The sequence below is a fragment of the Urocitellus parryii genome, chromosome 1 (assembly GCF_045843805.1).
Source record: "Urocitellus parryii isolate mUroPar1 chromosome 1, mUroPar1.hap1, whole genome shotgun sequence".
Taxonomy (NCBI): domain Eukaryota; kingdom Metazoa; phylum Chordata; class Mammalia; order Rodentia; family Sciuridae; genus Urocitellus; species Urocitellus parryii.
Genome location: NC_135531.1, coordinates 277,013,526 through 277,033,590, shown reverse-complemented (window position 1 = coordinate 277,033,590; position 20,065 = coordinate 277,013,526). Strand labels below are relative to the sequence as shown.

The 20,065-nt window shown below is 47.3% G+C and overlaps 1 protein-coding gene across 8 annotated transcripts in view; it reads right to left on the bottom strand.

Moving 5' to 3' along the window:
* The window catches only part of Dis3l2 (DIS3 like 3'-5' exoribonuclease 2), a 356,506-nt gene that overhangs the window by 31,773 nt on the left and 304,668 nt on the right, over positions 1-20,065 (bottom strand). For all 8 annotated transcript variants that reach the window (XM_026396261.2, XM_026396260.2, XM_026396266.2 and 5 more), the window contains one exon: positions 934-1,013. In XM_026396261.2, coding sequence (XP_026252046.1) covers positions 934-1,013 — 80 coding nt within the window. The remainder of the gene's footprint in view (positions 1-933; positions 1,014-20,065) is intronic.

Below are 20,065 nucleotides of genomic sequence, written 5' to 3'. Positions count from 1 at the left end.
TATACAGCTCTGCTGGCAGGTGCCCCCTGCTTCCTTCCACTGGGAAAATTAAACAGTTTGGATTTTTAAATAATGAGACTGGAGCATACTGTCCTCAGGTCCAGGCTGGGACTGCTCTTGTTCCTGACCTGGGATTTCTGAGAGTGGTAACTTGGGACAATGATCTTCCTTCTGTTCTCTTCCCCGTGTGAATGTGCTAACGTTGACTTTGCCTCTCAGAGCTGTTCCAGTTACCTGCAGCAGGTAACTTGGGGCCCCTAGGCCTCAGCTTCTGAGGATACAACAGTAATCAAGAATGCTCCACAGAGTGTCTCAGGGATTAAATGGGATTACAGATGTAGACTCCCCAGGACTGTACCCAACACAGTAGGTACTGAGCAGTACCTGCCACCTCACCACCAGGGCACATTCCTTATGCTTCACTCACCACCAATGTCACTGTCTCATAAACAACACACAGGGAGGCAGATAGTCTGTGACGAAGAGAGAAGACGATCTAAAATCATGCCAGTGCCACCATTCTAACTTTCAATCTCTGAAAGCACCCAGAAATCAACCTCCACACTACAAAACCCACAACAGAGACAACCACAACAGAACCTGTTAGGTACATTCACAGGGACCCAGAACCACAGCCAAGGTCAGAGTCACAGTGGATGAGCAAGCACATGATCAGGGACCCGGCAGGGGGCAGGCTCTGGAGGACAGCTGAGCCTGGAGGGCAAGGTTTGTTGTCAAATGTGCTTTTAACACAGCATTCAAATCCTGTGTTTAGGAGCAAAAGAGATTTTACTGGAGAAATATTTTTGTCCCAGTCATTTTCCGGAAGTGAAAAGTGAGAGTCCCTTCCCAATCACACCCATAAGGGAAGCCATGGCCAGGAAGCCTGTGTACGTGGCAGGGCCAGGTGGCACTTCTGAGTGGGTGGCTTACTTGTTGCTGTCCCGGTACTCATAGATGTGACATCCTTGAGGCAATCCAGTCTCAGAGTCCAGGGTAAAAGCAAGCTTGAGCTGCACAAAGAGAAAGGAGAAAGCAGGTGAGCTTCAGGCAGCACTCCAGCAGCAGGGTGGGTAAAATGATCAAGCAACATTGGCTCCCATGGCTATGGAGAACCTGGCCCTCCCGCTCTGGGAAGAACCCACACCTCACAGGAACCCTGTTGTCCACGTCCGTGCTTTTTCATTCAGCACACAGCCAGTATTTGGGAAGTGTCCCCTTCATGCCAGACACTGAGCTGGCTGAGAAGAAGTAACAGTACACTGCTGGGGCCACCTTCATGGAGTCTGGGTCTAACAGAGGAGCCTGGCAGCAACCAAACCACCAAACTGAGGACCAGGCACATCTATGCAGAACTTGGAATTAAAGAGTCTTTTCTGAAGCAAGAAAACCACCCCACGTATCTGTGAAAGCAAATGACTGACTTAGATAGAAAGGGATGCGGAAAGGAGGGGGTCACCTGGAACCTGGGGGGCGGGGGGGCTAGCAGAGAGCGTGGCATGTGCATAGGTCCTGGGGATCACCTGGAGCATGGCTGGTGAAGCTGAATCCTGACAGATAGAGGGACATAGTGGCTGGTGACAATGGGGAGGAAGGCCAGGAAGAAGATGGATTTTCTCGGCCACACTGGAATTTTGGGCCTTTATCTTAATAGCAAAGGGAAGCTTCTGGTTTAGGGAAGAGCTGGATAGTGTGATCAGAGCTGTTTGGGAAGGCTGGCCTGGCGGCTGTGTAGACATAGCAACTTGCGGTGAAAGAGCGGGAGGATCAAGAGCCTGCGGGAAGCAGAGGCAGAGAGTGGCGAGGGGCGGGCCCGAGGAGATGGAGAGAAGGGGACAATTGGAGATTCATAGGAGAAATGCAATTTTAGAAGTAGAATCAGCAGGATATGCTGACGGATTTGATGTTGAAAGCGGTGAAGACAGAAAGAACCAAGTTAAGGATGGTTCAAAGCATGTGTGCGCACGCCTGTGTGTGCGTACGTATACGTGGTACTGGGAACTGAATCCAGGGCTTCACACATGCTAGGCAACCACTCTGCTCCTGAGCTACACCCCCAGCTCTGTTTATTTTGAGACAGGTTCTCACTCAGTTGCCCAGGCTGGCCCTGAACTTGCGATCCTCCTCCCTCAGCCTCCCATGTAGCTAGGATTACTAGCATATGCCACTGAGTGTGGTTAGGGATAGCTTTTGATCTGAACTAGCAGGCAGATGGTTGTTCCATTGTTAAGTGACTTTGGGGATGGATAGGGAGTCAAAAGTTTGATTTTTGACATGCTATCTTGGAGACACCCAATAGCTTCCTTTTGTTAGGGAAGATCAGGAGTAGGAATGCTGGCAAAGTTTTGGTTTCTTTCTTGACTCTGGTGGGGAAGGCTCAGGGTCCTGTTAGAGCCAAGGGGTCACCGCAGCCTAACAGTTCCAAATGCAGAGCCAATTATCATACTCACAATTTACTGGGCTTTTAAATCACTAGGGAAATTTTAACTAAAATTAACTGCACATTAGGAGGACACATTATTATGATCTTTTTTAACTGTAGGGCTGTTAACACAGCTAATGATCTGCATCATTAGATGCTGGACAAATTCTCTCTTCCTCAGAGGGAAACAAGCTCTCAGGAATGGTTTGTCCTATTATTGACCCAGATGAAAATTAAAAAACAGAAATAAGCCCTTTTTTACCATCATAAAACTGGAACTTGGAGTCAATGGCGTGCTTTCTCTAGAGCCCTGCTTGGCTCTCTCCAGCATAGCTATTTAAAAAAATTTATTTATTAATTAACAATTATAATCCTCTTCTCCTTATTTCTCTCTTTGCAGCTGAGGTCAGGTCCATATTAGTTTTGTCCATTTCAAAAGTCTACATTGCTTAGAAATTCTGACGTCCTTTGGCTCAATGTTTAAGTAATGGATTTGTGGCTCAGAAAAATGATCAGAAATGTAAGAAGAGGCCATGTATGGTGGTGCTTGCCTGTAATCCCAGCTACTTAGGAGGCTGAGGCAGGAGGATGGCAAGTTTGAGGTCATTCTGGGTAACTCAGCAAGACTCTGTCTCAAAATAAAGAATAAAGGACTGGGATGTAGCTCAATGTTTGAGCACCTGCCTAGCATATATGAGGCCTTGGGTTTAATCCCCATGACTGAAGAAAAAAAAAATGCAGAAAGAAAAGTTTTAACCGCAAAACTGCCTCCATGTTACTTGCTGGAAAGGCTCTGGAATGGCAGAAGGTTAAAAACCCACACTACAGACAGTCACACGTGGAATAGCGTACGGCCAATAACCTGCTTATGCAGAACTTCTTATTAACGTGGGAAAATATTTGGAATATTTGGATAAAGCAGGATGCTTTAAACTTAAAACTGTGTGAGAAAGAACAAAGACTGCATAGAAGGAAGGCTGGAGGGCAAGAGATCATAATGGCCCAGCAGTGGTCCCGGGGTGGGAGGTTCTAGGTGACTGCTTTAATTTCTTGGCATTTTCTAGATTCTTCAGGATAAGCATGTTACTATGATTCTGAGTAGAGACTGATACATTTCCCCCTTATTTTATGACTGGTAACTCTTTTATTCGTTATTTTTTTAAGTTGTAGATGGACACGATTCATTCATTCATTCATTTATGGTGCTGGGAATTAAACACAGTGCCTCCCATGTGGTGGGCAAGCACGCTATCACCTTAGCCCATGGTGACTCTTAATTCTCTTAAGGAATTCTAAGTTGTTGTGGCTTTCCTGGGTCTTCTGCTTCCTGGCTGTGCTTCAGCTATCATTGTTGGGGGTCTCTGCCTGTCTTTTTAACACCAAGAAATGTTGCCTTCAGGTCCTCAACCAGCCCCTACTTCCTGCTCCCTTATCATGAAAGAGGGCACTGGTTGGAGAGGGCTGAGCCACAGAGTTAGTTCAGAGACACAGGGATCTGGATGAGCTGCCAAGGGTGGCTGATAAGAGACTCCATCTCAGGCAGGGCTAGGGGACGGAGGTTCTGGGAGACAGGTAAGATAGAAGCCTGACAGGACACACACACACTGAACCATGTGACACCGAGAGCCAGGATCTGCCATCCAGCCCCACTGCACCCCCAGCTCCTATGACCAGGTGAAAAAGGAGGGATGAGATAGAAGCTCTGGTCCTTGGTCCCAAAGCTGAGGGAGGTAATTTTAGGGAAAGTCTCAAGGTCAGGAAACTGCATACACAACAGCAGAAGGGCAGGCCGGGTGCTGAGTGGAGAGCTCAGCTTTGCTGCCTGCCTGCCCAGGGGAGGCTCTCCTTCATCCTGATGAGAGTCTGGACTAGGTATGCCTGCTGTTCATATAGAAGAACAACTTGGGGCTGAGAAAGACTAGTTAATCTGTCCACACCACAACTGGACTTAGAATTCAACCCACCCACGCTCTCTGACCACTACCAGAATTATAGGATGTGGTGATGGTCTTGATAGGAAGACAAGGAGAGAGAGTCACAGATAATGTTTAAGATGCTCTGGCCTGAGCAGCAGAGTAGATGGCCCTGCTTCTCGCCCTAATGAGGAAGAATGGCAGGCTTGGGAGGAGAGTCTGGGTTCATTTGGGATTGTTGATTTTAAGGTGTCTGTGAGGAAGCTAGTGGCAATGACGGGTGCTGGAAAGATAGTCCTGAGGTTCAGAAGCAAGATTGTAATCTGGAGGTAAAAATATGAGAGTCCTCAGTTGGTAGTAAGATGGCAACTTATTTGCAGGATGAAATTGTTCCAAGACAGTGTGTGGAGTAGAGAGAGCACTGTAGGTAGAGTCCAGAGAATCATCTGTATGTAAGAGGTGGGGAGCAGAGACTGAGGAGCGGCCAAGGAGTTTTTGAGTGATGATGGTACAGGAACCAGGAGAAGACGTCGTCTGCAGGAGGCAGTCATCAGAGGTCACGCCCTTCTAAGAGGTCAGGTATAGCAGGAATGAGCACCCAAACGAGGACTCTCAAGGCAGTAGTGGGAGCAGAGATCAAGAAGTGACAGGCTGAATAATGAGTGGGTGAGGAAATAGGAACTACAAGTGTACACAATTCTTTTGGCAAATTTGATAGGATGTGGGGCTGAAGAAGAGCATACCTTGTTTAAATAGAGGGAGGCACCCTGAGGAGAGGCGTGAGAGATATAGAACAGTGGTAACCAGAGAGTCAGGCTCTGAGATGAAGAGGGGCTGGAGTCTGGCATAGAGCTGAGGACCCCTTCTCCTCTGCAGGAGCAGTCAGGTGGGAAGAGAAGCAGACAAAGCTGCAGATTGGGCAAGGAGATTCGAAATGTTTTAGTATGATTTTTGTTCTCTCCTGAGAAATAGAGGGCCAGTGGTTTGCAAAGGCATGGGAGTTTGGTGGGGGAAGAAGTGGAAATTTGAGGAAAGCAATAAAGGTTTCAAATTGCTTGCGTGGCAATGACCAGGGAAGAACACACAGATTGCAAGGGAGCCCGGAGGGTCCACCTGGGCACTCAGATATGAGGCTACTGTAGCAACCCTTGGCCTGCTTGCTGACTTTCTAGACTTTGGCATGAAGAAAGTCAGGTTGGTCCAAAGCTGATATTTGCCAGGAAGGTTTGAGGAAAAAAATAATAAGGCAAGGGCATAGTGTCATGATATGGCGACAGAGGGACCCGAATGGACCAGGGAATCTAAGGGGAAACAGGAAGGAAGTTAGAAACAGAGGGCTAGGGCTGGGGTGCAGCTCAGTGTGGAGGACTATGCCTATCTAGCAGGTGTGGCCCTGGCTTTGATTCCTGGCAGCCTAAAAGAAAAAGAAAGAAAGGAGGGAGGAAGGGAAGGAACATGAGATTAGGGAATAATTCTACAAACTGGGCCCACTGTGGTGACCCCCATGGACTCTCTTTCAAAAAGTAATTAATCTGCAGCCTGGCTGGCTCAAGTTGAAAGGAGATGTTACGTTCGTCAGCAAACTACCTGCTATCTGCAGAAGTACAGGCCCCAAGCATCAATAACAAGAACACAAGTTGCCTGAAGAGGGTGGGGTGGGGTGGGGCGGGGTTTGCGACACTTACATAGACCAGATCCCAGAGCTCAGGAAGAGAAGAGTATTTTTTATGGGAATATATTTTTTTCTTACATAAAATATGTAAGAACAGGTTCCAACTAGAATTGGTCAGCATGAGCCAAAAGAACCTAGAGTTGTCAAGAGCAGTGGCACTTGAAATTATGACATCATCCTGTCAGTCAAAAGTCAAGGAATTTCTCTGGAAACTTCCCTGGGGCCAGAAGAGAGGTGGGCTGTCCTTCTCTCCCAAAAAAAAAAGCCCTCTCTCCTTTGAGAGTGTCCCCCTTGGGGCTGGGGATGTGGCTCAAGCGGTAGCGCGCTCGCCTGGCGTGCGTGCGGCCCGGGTTCGATCCTCAGCACCACATACCAACAAAGATGTTGTGTCCGCCGAGAACTAAGAAAAAAATAAATAAATAAAAATTAAAAAAAAAAAAAAAGAGAGTGTCCCCCTTTCCCTTTCCTTATCCCTTCTGATAAACTCATACTCGTTACTCTGGGTGACACGTATAAAATTTTTCTGGCCTGATCATAAGAGTCGGGGTTTGATGCGGGGTTGGAGGGGTGTCTCTGTGACCCTGGCTGGCTACAGACTTACAGCAGACCTCTGCCTTGTAACACTGTGAACCACTGGGTTGTACCAGCCTAGGGTTAGGTGAGTTCAAGGTGGGGAGTGGGGGAGTGGAGGTCAGGGAGCAGGCTGTGCCTGACCTCAGAGATGGATAGTCAATCACAAGATCCAAGAAGAAGTCAAGGAATGGTGAGCTGGGGGTGGGGACCTTCTGAGAGCTCTGACATTCACCCGGGATGATGACATGACATGCTGTTTCTCAGATAAACCATGCCACAAAACATGTCCTACAGGTATGTGTGTAAATGTCTACTATGTGTAAGGTTCAAAACATAAATTAGTGAATCTGCTGGTCTCTGCAGCAGACATGGATGCAGAGAGAGCAGGCACTTCCTCCTTGCTGATGATATCCTAGGTTCATTCAGCTGGTCACATCTACCTCCTCCCCAGTTCCAACTGCCAGCTCTTGGCCTGGATCTGTCACTTTTAAGGGAAGTCCATGTGCCTTTCAGTCACTGATTAGAAACCCAAGCCAATCAGTGCACGGCCCATCCTGGCCCTAAGAATGGGTTCAGGAATGGCAGCACGACCCAGCTGAGGCCAGCCAGGTAGGGGCAGATGTGTGCCATGTGCCTCTGGCCTTAAGGACCAGCAACCAACTTGCTACCAGCCTGAGAACAAAGAGAACTCCCAGAAGAAGCAGGCGCAAAAGAACTGCAGGAGAGGAGAGCCAGCCTCGACAGAGCATGCCTGGTGCCTGTCGCCTTCTGGACATCAACTGCTCATCATTCCTCTTGAGGATACTGACACCTAATCTGTCAACCCATGCCATTAGCTCTCCTTTCCTGACCCATTTTCACCGCTTGGCTGAGTTATTTCTCTAGAACATGAACCCTAAGATGCTCCCCTGTCCATGCCTTGGCTGGCTTCAGGCTATTGAAGGTATGGAAATGAGTTAACGGAAGCCCAGGCTCTCTAGAGATTCGCTGCTCGCATGCACGAACACAGACTCACAGAGAGTGATGAGGTGGAACACAGACTAACAGAGGATGATGAGGTGGATGTGTGACAATCAGGCTGGCCTCAGGGTGGACCACAGAAATCCTAAAGGCCAAGGAGTGGGTCCCATTCTCCTCTGCCCTAGATAGCTCACTGCCCGAGAGTATGTACCTGCTCCTGGAGAAGCTCTTGCCACCTGCCTTTCTGTCTACCCTCTGTAAAATGACTCTAATTTTCTATTCATCCCTCTGGTATGCTAGAGACTGGGCCTCTCCCTAGGGATCCCGATAGGTAGCTTTACCAGGGACTTTGGGTGCCTAGTGCCCTTATTGCTGTCACAGTGAGGGTCCAATTTCATCCCTTGCTTTTTTTAAAAAATTCCTCCTTTCTTTTGGTAAATAAACACTGCCTCATAGTAACTGTCACTGGCTGACAAATAGTAGCTCACATACTCCATGGACAGGTACTCTCTCTCCCTTAAGAGGGCACATGGTCCTTCCCTCTACAGTGGTTCCTGGACACTTCCTACAAAGCTGGACCAGCCAGGACAGAGGCACACCTGTATGCTGCCACCTGGGGGCCAGCCTAGTGGCCCTATCCAAGGCCATAAAGGATATGGAATGGGACAGGAAGGAATGGTCAAGTGGGCACACTGGATGTCCCCTGGACCAGTGAGCAAGCCAATCTTTAATTGCTTAGGTGCCTAGTTGGCTTGCCCAAACAGCCACATACCTGGAGAATGTTCTGCACAGGCTGCGGGCCCTAAGCCCCACCAGTTAAGGAAGATACCAGTGTAGAACCTTGGGTGCTTCTGAACACTCCGGCCTGCCAGGCACAGTGGTGCCCGCCTATAATCCCAGCTACTCCGGACACTGAGGCGGGAGGACCAAAGTTTGAAGCTAGTCTCAGCAACTTAGCAAGGCCCTCAGCAACTCAGTGATATCCCGTCTCAACACAAAAAATAAAAGAGGTGGGGCTGGAGTTGTAGCTTAGTGGTAGAGCACTTGCCTAGCACATGTGAGGCCTGGGTTTGATTCTCAGCACCACATGAAAATAAATAAATAAAGGTATTAAAAAAAAAGAGGGCTGGAGATGTGACTCCATGGTGAAGCACTCGTGGGTTAGACCCTTAGTACCAAGAGAAAGAAGAAAGAAAACTCCTGGAAGGGCAAAGACCGAGTTAATGAACTGAGGGACTTCCTGCTTTGTCACCAACAGCTCTAAGATGCCCTCTCAGAGGTACCTGCAGTCCCAGCCAGACAGCAGGGTAGGGCTTTCTCTGCAGGCTGCTCTGTGATGGAACAGGGCACCTGGGAGCCCAGCTCAGCGAGTCCCTGACAGGGTTGTAATGAGAGAGGTCATCCGTGAAACTCCAGTATTCTTTCTTTGGCCAGAATTTTCCAGTTCAACCCGCCATGGGTTCTCCAGGAGGCCTGTGAGCTTGCTTCAGTGCTTCAATCTGCTAGCTATTAGGACTCAGGTTCAAGCGCGGGTCAAGGACCATCCTGGAAGCCTCCAGCCTCCCCATGGCTGACACTTCCCTGTGCAGCCCACTGGATCTTGCAGGGTGTCCAATTCTTCCTAACCTGAAAGTGGCCAATCCTAACATAGAGCCAAGATTTCAGAACACCATTTATGACATATTCAGAAGGAATAGGAAAGTTACCTCTACCTGAAGCCTTGGTTTTATAATTGAAAAATTCTTATTTGGAGGAAATCTTCATATTCTCGAAATGATCTCTAGTTTTCCTTCCTTAGTCTTCATTATTTGGTTTGGATTTCCTAAGCATTATTTCTTTTTTCCATCTCCTCTTTGCTTTCTTTTATAAGACAAAGATGCTGTGGGCTTTGCCTTAACTTGGTTAACAGTGATTCTACGGCAATGTATTAAATTTCTTTCTCCTAAGTCCACTGAAGTCTTTTTGGACCTAGAGGGAGCTTTTTAAGAAAGAACTTGCTCACTCAGCAGGATTCTCCTCCCACCCCAAGCTCTGGTTCTGACCTGGAAAAAATAAGAGTGAGAAAGAGCAAGAGAATCCTGCAGTCCTGACGCTCGACTTTACAAACCACAAAAAAGGACCTTGCTCCAGTAACGTAATCATGGAGATTTCTGGCACTTTGGTCTTTCAAGAAAAATACATCCATCTGCTGGCACAGGGACCCATCAAACTCGATCCTGTTCAGCATGGAGTTCCCGATTCATTAGTGTTGGAAAGTCTACCGCAAGGCCACCGCTCCCACTGGACGACGCCTCCCTGCAGCGCTGTCTGCAAACCCCACAGCTGCATTTTCACTTAAGGCCACTTCTCCTGACTCCACTGTACCTTGTTCCAGGGGCTTGTTCTATTCTCATTAAGACTAAAAATGACAAGGATTCTTCAATCCTAAGGCTTTACTTGCTCAGAAGAAAAAATGTCTATCCTAGAGCTCCCGTCAGCCCACAGGGAATCTGCTCTTTAGTTAGGAACCCGGACCCAAAGAGCCTGTCCCGTGGAGCAGAGCTGGCAGCAGTTCTCCTGCCCACCTGTCAAGCTGCCTCCTCTGCCAAGTGTTGTTTCACTGCTCACTAGGCAAGACCCAGGCAGCAGAGCTCTGCTTGCCACCATCCCAGGTGACATCAGGCCTTTATTACTGGTGAGACCAGCACAGAAGGGCTAGCCTGAGTTTCTTTTAGCAGATCAGCAGCCTCCTGATCAGGCCTCACCCAGGCCCTGTTTTTTTTGCCCTTGAAATTCCTGAGCAATGCAACAACAGTGAATACAGGCATGACGAGCAAGTTTGCCTATGCCATCTGCAGCCAGATGAAGAAAGGATATAATCTACTCATCCTACTCAAAGCTGGCCAGGGTGTTGGAAAATTACCATACAGAACCTTTCTGCTGGAGCTCTGGGGCCTCAGGCCACCCACTGTTCAGAGGCTGGCTGCTGCCCAAGACAGGAAAGCATCAAGAATTGACTGCAGGGACTACACATCTCTCCAAATGCATGGAGGTGGAGATGCATCTGGGAAAAACACTGATTTTCTGGGGCAAAGAATGCTTCCATTTTGCCATCTACTTATCACCTTTCTAGAGCTAATGGTCCTACCCTAGGCAGTGGAGAATCCCATGCCCTAGACTCTGTCAGAGACTCTCCCTCCTCATATCAAAGTGGCTGCCACGAGTCTTGCATCATATGCTCAGTGAAGAGGAGAGGAAGAAGTCAGGTAGCGGCAGTCTGTGTCCACTCCCCACATCCCCCCACCCCCAGGCCATGCTCTAACCTCATCCTGGAATCCAATGAGGCCACAGGAAAGTGACACATGTCAACCAGATGAGCTGGTGGTTTTCCTTTCCTCAAGGGCATTTTAATGATATTCCTCCATTCTCACCAAAGTTCATCCTAAGAAACAGCCTTATAAAATCTATTTCTTCACAGGCTTATGGTATAAAAGCTGCCCACTATGACATTCAAGGTCCCCAATATCAAGTCTCATGTGAGGAATGCTTTTAGTGCTAGGAGATATGTTCTTCAACTTTCAGTGAAGTTTGTTATTAAAAACAACCTTATACAAGGCTGGGGTTGTGGCTCAGTGGCAGAGCGCTTGCCTAGCATGTGTGAGGCACTTGGGTTTGATTCTCAGCACCACATATGAGTAAAAAAAAAAAAAAAAAAAGGTTCATTAACAACTACAAATATAAAAATAAAACAAAATTCCTTAAAAAAAAAAAAACCCTTATAAAATTCCCCACCCCATGCTGGACTCCTTCTGCCATGCTGATATTGAAATCAGGGACATCCTGTGACTTGTGCTCCTTCCCTGGCTTCTGACTTTCCCTCTTTCTATTATAGTCATTTCACTCTTTCATTTCCTGTGTTGTAGGTCCTCTCACGTTCTCTTTAGAAATATATAAATAAAACAAAATTCTTCAAAATATAAGCCAGACACATATGAAACAGTGAGAGGCAGGCATGTTTGAATACCCCACTAAACAATGGCCACTACGGTAGGCAATCCGTTCACAGTTGAAAGAAAAGGGGACATTCCCATACAATTCTCACAGCCAGTGATCAAGCTGGCTCTCTTCTTGAAAAAACAGGAGAGAACAGAATGATCTTCCAGGGAATTGGCCTCAGTTTCCAGTGCCTTGAGGAGTCAGAAGTTATGTAAGCCCCGCTGGGAGCCAGCAGCTCTGCCTGCCTCCCCTCTCCCTGAGCTGGTGTAGAGGTAGGCTTCCAAGGCCTGAGGCTCTCCACTCGGAAGATGGAGCTCTGTTCCTCTGTGGTTGTCCCTGTGGTTTGCTTCCTGGAGGAAGGAGGAATTCTTTCTAGGTTTCCTAGAGTAAAGCACCCATAACCATTTCTGCCATATCTCTCGGAAGACAAGCCCCGATGTTCCAGAAGAATCAGCGTGTGCATCATGTGATATTTTAATCAAGTATGATGTTTTTTTTTTTTTTTAATCAAGAGCAAGTGGCAGTGGAAAGCTCTTCTGCATAAGGCTGTCTTTTGCAGAGAAGAGCAGCTGTCAAAGTTTATGACTAGATTCCAGGGTAATTCTGCTTCCTTCCTTCCAGTCAAGGCCAAGTACCTGAACAACATATTCCAAAACAACATTGCCATCTGAGGTCCTTTCTGGTCTTGGAGAAAGGACCAGAAAAGATTAGCTGCCCCTCGCCAACTGCCTGCTCCCACAACTTGGCTTCAACCTGCACTAGAGGCCTTAGTGCCGCTCCTGGCAGGAGAATCACTTTCTACCACTAGCCAGCCACAAAATACCCATAGATCTTACACTGCTTAATGGACTGCTCAGAATAATCTAGAAGGGACACTTAGGAGACTGGGGTATGTGTAATATCTGAAGTTTCCTATTCATATTCCTATTACTTGAGGTTCCTAGTCCCATCCAAGGTAATTACATGTGTCTTTGTTTCTTTACAAAACATCATATCAATCTAAGAGACACTGTTCTACCTGTAGTAAAAACCAAGGAACACACGGGTAGTGCTACATTTAGACTGTATAGGCTGGGTGTGGTGGTGATGCATGCTTGTAATGTCAGCTACTCTGAAGAAGGAAGATCACAAGGTGGAGGCCAGCCTGGGCAATTTAATGAGACCCTGTCTCAAAATAAAATTAAAATAATAATAATAATGGACTGGGATGTAGCTCAGTGGTAGAGCTGTTACCTAGCATGTATTAGGTCCTGGACTCTATCCCCCCATCTCTAGTACTGCAACAAACAAAACAAGACAGTATAGACAGAAGTTAATAGCTAAGATGAAATGCAAAGGCTAAAAAAATGTAGGCTATAGGAAGGGCCAGGACCCAACAGCAGGGACATGAACATCCTTGAACATCCTTTCCACCTGCCTTGCTAATTCAAAAACCAGCTTTGGTACAGACACTTCTGGGGTAATCTCACTGTTCAAAATCCTTTAAGAAACTATGCATAATATTAAATGTTAAAAAATTTCAAAATAATTTCAGGGAGACATCCTATTAAACAAACTCTTGTTTTCCCTCAAACCCCACATAGTCTCTGGCTCTGGGGATAGAACTCAGGTGACAGAGGCTTTCCAAGCCCAACTTTCTAGACAAGTCAGATCCTTTCTCTAGTCTAACATTCTAGCTGTAAGACTAGACAAGTTTCTTTTTCTGGTATCTCAAAGGGTTCACTATAGCATGTACAAGGTCCTGGGTTCAAACCCTAGTACTCCAAAAAAAAAAAAAAAAAAAAAAAAGAAAGAAAGAAGCATATGCCAAAGGGTTCACGCTTTTGTTTCTGCCTTCCTGCCACGGGCCTAGACCTCACCACCTTGAGGAAGGAGCTTGCTCTGCTTGTGAACACCACCCACAAACACCCCAACAGGAGGAGGCACTTAGTCTAGAAGGAAAAGGTATGACCTACCACTTTGTACCTTGTTTCCCACCTCTGTAGAATGGAGACGGTGATAGTACCTACTTCACAGGTTGTTGTGAAAATTAAATGAGAAAAAGCACAGAGCAGGGCCTGGCACAGCCAACACAATGATGCTGAGGTGGCAAGGCCTGGGGACAGTCCTCCTGATGGGCTGAGCTCCAAAGGAAACCCTGATACACTGAACAAGCTACTGGGCTCATCTGACTGATCACTTCAGAAGCAATCTCTAAAACCTGAGGAATTTCAAGTATCAGGAAAATCAGCTTCTTGAGCAGTATTCAGAAAACTGCTGCATATCTAAAGGCCTCCCTGGAGAAGCAGCAGGAGGAGACAAGGCCATTTGCTGGCCTCAGTGGCCCCGCAGCACTTACACTGAGCCCCAGGGGTCATGCCAACCAACACAGGGTCCTCTGTTTCAGGGCAGCCAAACCTGATTTTATTCCCAGTGACTGGTCTCTAGGGCTGCTTCAGACTGGCAGCATACACCTCCAGATGAGGCTCTCTACTGGGGCAAAGCTTCAGAGAGGTCCTGCTGGGCTGGCAGATGTGCCTCACTATGGAGCTGCCCAATACCTTGGCACCACCAACAACTTGTGTGTTAATCTCTGCTTTGGGAAGGAAGAGGTCACTGCGACCTGCTAGCATATGGCTGAGGCCACCGGCACAGTCTGGATACAAAACTGCTTCTATCAGGGTCTGATGCTTATCATTAGGGCAGGCCTCCAGCTGTGTTTCTATTCAGCTGTCATACCAGCCCAACCAGACTAAGCTCCGATAGGGAAATCCCAGTTGACTACTCTGGTGACTGGTCACAAGGCTTTAAATACAGGTGTTGCAGGGACCTGCACTAAAGAGTGGGAATTGCAGGTTCTATGAATTGCAGGGGCACGCAGACTACTGCCCCTACTTTAAAGGAAAGGAAGTGGATGCTCAAGAGAAGTGAAATACTGCCCAAGGTCAGCGAGACATAAATCAGTACTTGGCCCATTTGGAAACAGAACCCAAGCCTCTACAGTTTGCATTGCCTCCTGGGCACCTTGCTCTCTCTTTCCCCATAGGTAGGAGCTCCAGCAACTTAGTACTCCTTCCTCTAGGTCCAAACAGACAGGACAGACATGGTGCTAGGACATCAGCCTTCTGAGGCTTTCTGGCAAAGGCATCACTGAAGAATAAACTGGGGACCTCCTTTCATCCACCAGAATTTAGGACAGGCAACCTCAGGGAGAACGTTGGTCTGCCCAGATTCAGGAGAGTCTGGGTAGAAGGAAGGGGCTCTGAGGTGGGCCTGCAGAGGCAGTGTCAAGGGTGGGGAATGGAGGGCTAGGTACACCCTCTGGGGTGAGAGCAAGGGAGACAGAGGGTGGGCTGGCCCCACCTCTGCAATGACCCTGCCCTCTGGTTGGCTCAGTCACACAGCTGGTTAGCAGTGATACCAGAACTCCAGCCAAAGGTTTCTCATGCTCAGGGTTTGCAAAAGCCTAAAAGAGGAAATGTTACTCAGCTAGTCAAAATACTGAGTGGCAGGAAAAAAGAAAGAAAGAAAACAAAAAAACTAAAATTAGTATAGGATCTATTATTATCCTATTGAAGAAATGGGCTAGGGACTCAGATAGCCAGTTTCTACTACTTACATCACGGGCCCCTTCTGTGACTTCATCCATAAAATGAAAACATCAAAAAGGCGATTCCCTGAGGCTTCTCTCTGTGCCACAGTTCTGCAAGTATTATCTCTGTGGCACCCAGCACCCTGCCAGGCATACTGTGTGGTGGAGGGGAAGGGCTGGCAGACAAACTAAATCACGGACTCTCATGCTGTGGGAGTGCAGAGGAGGATCTGGTCGAGCAGCCTGTGTGGATTAGAAGAGGCAAGACAGCAAAGATCTGAACAATGCAGACAGGAGAGGCTCCAGGTGATGGGCCTTTTAGTGTGCCCAGGACAGAGACCAGCTAGGTCATGCCCATCACTGTATCCCTGGCACCGACCTGAGTTCTCAGCAAAGTTGGTACTCAATAAGCAACAGAAGAGGGAACAAATGACCAAAACCAGAGGGAAGGATGACTACTTACTGTTCCACAATAAGTAACAGATAGGTCTGACTACAAGTAAGGTACAACTTGATAATAGACAAAATAATATTGATGATGGGAACACTACTGTCAAGATTTACTGAGCTTACTCAAAAACCCTTTTGTGATGAAGCACATTCACCCACGCTCTTGCTGAATTCCCCTCACTGGTCTTCGAGGATGGGTACCACCGCCATTCCTCCCAAGCGCTGGAAACCTGGAGCTCATGGTGGTTGAGAGGTGTGCTCCGGGTCCTGCATCTGCAGTTCTGGAACTTGAGTCCAGGGGCCCTGGCCTCCAGTTCAGTACCTTTCCATAAGACAACAGAGCCTCAGCTTATATCAGTGAAAACTAAAGCTGGGCCCTCTTCTGTGTCTGGTCCCTTCCTAGGCCCCCTGGAGCCGAAGGATGTGGACTGCTTTCCAACATCAAGCACTTTCCCGGGGCAGTGCTGGTGTTCCACATGGGGAATAACAACAAACAAATCCTTTTTTTGTAATTATAGAGCCACAGAAATTGCAAAGATGGGACTGAGTTTCCACATCCCCATTGTCCCATTTTCACCTGTAAGGTCACATCTTACCTAATTACAGTATAGCACCAAAACCAGGAAACCACACAGCCTCTTTACAAACATGGCTGAATGTGTGTGGCTGCCTCTGCCATCTAGACACAGCCTGCCCTCTCAGGATAAAGGTCTCTCTCCTGGTCCCACCTTCCCTAACCCCTGGCAATCATTGGTCTGGTCTCTGTCCCTTCTCTGAATTTTTGTCATTTTGAGAAATTTCTATAAATGTAATCATATGATATTTTAAATGCAGTTTTTAGATTTGTAGAAAAATATGAAAAAATATCCGCATCCAACAAGAGAAAGAACTAAGAGGCAGGAGAAACTGGTCCTGCCACTTACAGCTTTGTGCCCTTGGAGAAGACGGTCACCCCACACCTCAGTTTCCCCATCTATAAAATGGGTAAGCAGCTTAAGGATTAAAAGAGGTAAATTATGAAAAGCACTTGGCAAACAGAAGGTTTGTAATAAATCCTAGCTCTTTGTTGTTATTACTTAAAAGCCAAGGAGGCTTATGAGCTTCTTTATGGAAAATGAGGCTCCTGGTGGTCACAGGTGATGAAGGACATGAGCTCAGCAGCACTTAAATGACCCAGGCTATTTTTCTTCTCTCTTTCCAGACTCCATTGTGGAAGCAAACTGGGACTTCTAAAGGGGACTTCCCACAGAAATCTCCATGCCCAGCTCCACAGCAGCCACCAGGTGCCAGGTTCACAGGGGGCCTAGAATTCTGAAGGTGGGAAAACTGGCCGAGTGCTCTCCACTCAGTACAGAATGTCTCCTGAGTGGCCAGGCTGATGGGAGGCCCCTAGCAGCTTTCTGAGCTCAGAGAAGAGGCCAGTGCCAAAGTAGGGTAGGGGTCAGATGAGTGATTGAATTAGGTGCCGCATGGATACCCCACAAAGCTCCACATCACTCAAAGGCTGTATGTGTGAAGGGGGACAATGGCCTGCACTACCCACGAGGTCACCTCTACTATGACTAGCTATGGAAATCTGAAAAAAGTCTCCCCAAAAATCACATATGCAAAGACTCCATTATATAGCTGAGAGAGCACTCGACTTTGAGCCTTTGAGTAGCTGGGAACCCAGCACAAATGGCTGGCTAGATCTTAAGCAATATGCCCACAGCCCATTGAAAATGGGACAAAACCAGGCATTCAGGATCCTTCATGATTTATTGAAAGTGGTATTGTCTGGGCCTCTGCATGGCACCAGCAGGGGTGGGTTGGGGGCGCTTCTCCTGATGGCGGGGTCACCCATGTGTCTCCTGTTCTCTTGGACTTTTCAACTCCCCTGGCCAGTGTTCACTCACCCTGTTTTTCTCCTTTGAAGTTATAGAATACAGCCTCATCGATCACTGACATGTTGGGTTTCAAAAGGACTGGGAGTGAATTCACATTTTTTTTTTTTTTATAACAAGCGAGAAGGGCTCAGTTAGGAAGAGAGTGCAATCAGAAGGTGGGGGGAGGCGGGCACAGGCATGGTGAACTCGATTGCTTTGCCCCAGTTCCATGCTGAGCGTCAGGGCTCATGGTGGGGAACAGAGGCTTTCAAGGCATGCCACACACTACTCCCAAGTGCCCACGTGGCTCACCATGGTCTCTCCAGCAAGACCTGATGCTGCCTGCTAGTCCTGCTAGCTGTATCTCGGGGGTGTGAGCAGGCCTGAGGCAGATGTTCGAGGCAGGGGAGGGATGTGCGCCAGCCCCCCAGGCTGGCCACTCTGTGGGTGCCTTTAACTGAATGGCCCCAGTGCACCTCAAGTTAGAGGGTGCCTGCCTTTCCTCCCCGGGTGGCACCACATCCCCTAGCTACTCAAGAAGAAGCCCACGAGTATCCAGATGTTCTCTTTCCATGTTTTGGTCCTGATTTCATTACTTAGCCTCTCTCATCTGTCCCTTCCTGTCAGCAGTATGACCTCAAGGTAGAGCCTCAGCTGGGGGACGACTGCAGCCCTCGAGTTGGCGTTCTGGATGTGCACACATTGACCCCTTCCAATGCAGCCTCTACCAAGCTGCTAGAAAGGGCTCTCTGAAACAAAAGTTCTATTCCTTCACTCCCAAGTGTAAAATACTTCAACAGTACCACGCTGGAGTCAAGGACACACTCATATTTCAGGGTAGAGCAAAGGAGGTCCCTCAAGATCAGCTGGTCACATCTCCAACAGCATCTCCCACAGCCATGCCAATGTAATGCACATTCCAGAATGTCTCAACCACTGCACTGCTGTGTCTGAAACTTTCTTGGAGAAGCCATTCTCTATCTGCCCTCACCTGCCCTCCCCTACTGGGACAGGAATCTTCTGCTGCTCCTGTGAATAACCTAGCACACTTACACTCTGGATCCTGTGTTTCTAGAAGACAGGAATGGCTTATCTGTCTTGCAGGGATTGACCCAAAGCAAAATTATCAGTGTTACTTTCTGAACATGTTTGTTGCACTGTATTTTCCCATGGGTGAAAGATGGCAGCCTCTACTTAGGCTCAGCTGATGTGGGTCATCTCAGATCTCCATCAACATCCGCTGCACAGCCTTCCCAGGCAAGCAGTCCTTGGCCTCTCACCCACAGCAGGCTTTCTTCCCACCACACAGTGCTCCAGCTGTTCTGAGGAAAACCCAATTCCAATGGCAGTTGTAACCAGCAAGCTGCCTTGTTGACTGAAATTTTTAAAAGCCTCCTGGTTAGGAGATTAAAGCATGATGGGGTGACTCACTGACATGGGGGTTTGAATGTAATCAGCAAAGCTCTAGATTTGGCACCATTCACCATTCCAACTGTAGGCAACATTCAGGAGGATTTACCTAGAAAGTTTAGGGGTTTTTCTCTTATCATTCCACACCCTCTTTTCAAAAGATGCAATCTTTAGTTCTATTTATCTATTTAGTTCTATGGCCAAGTCTGAAGCCATGGAAAATTCTTTTCCTGGGGCAACATCCTTTGCAGATGAGTCCTGGAAGGCATCATGCCTGGAAAGGCCCAGGTCCAACTCTCTTCCAAATCGCTCAGGTGTGTCTGACTTTGTTTCTGAAACTATTTTCCAAAAGGAACTTCTGGGATTGAGAAATAATGTGCTTAGAAAGGAAGGGGGAAACTAAAAGTAAATCCCCAAACTATTAAAGCTCCAGAAGAAAATCTTTGTGATCCTGGGTTAGTCACAAGTTTCTTAGATATGATACCAAAAGTATAATCTGTAAAGGAAAATTTTGAAAAATTTGACTTCATTAAAATGAAAAGCTTCTGCTTTGCAAAAGAGAGAAGCAAGTCAGAGAGAGTAAAGAGATATGAGAATGAATAGGCAAGTCAAAGGCTGGAGGAAATACTGCAAATCACATATCTGGTAGGGAATTTGTATCTAAAATAAAGAACCCTTAAAACTCAGTAACAAGAAACTAACTAGCCATTAAAAGTCATAAAGAGTGAAGCTATGTGGTGAAGAAATGCAGCAGTTTGTGTGTGTGTGTGTGTGTGTGTGTGTTAAATACACACTTACCATATGACCCAGCAATTATGTTTCTAAGGATTTACCCAAGTGAAATGAAAATAGCTATACGAAAGCTTATTGGTAGATGTGGGATTATTCACAGTGCCAAAACCTGGAAAAAATCCAAGTATCCTTCAACTGATAAAAGGCAGAACAAACTGTGGTACATCCATATGATGGCATGGACTCTATGACAAAAGGGAACTTAAAGACTGTCAACTGGACAATTCCATTTATATGATATTCTGGAAAAGCCAAAAGAACAGTGATAGAAAACAGGTTAGTGAGCCAGGTGCTGTGGCATATGTCTATCATTCCAGTGGCTCGGGAGGCTGAGGCAGGAGGATACAAGGTTGAGGTCAGCCTGGGCAACATGACAAGACCATCTATAAAACAAAACAAAACAAAAAGCCTGGGATGTAGTTTAGTGGTAAAGTGCCCCTGGATTCAATCAGCAGCAGCAGC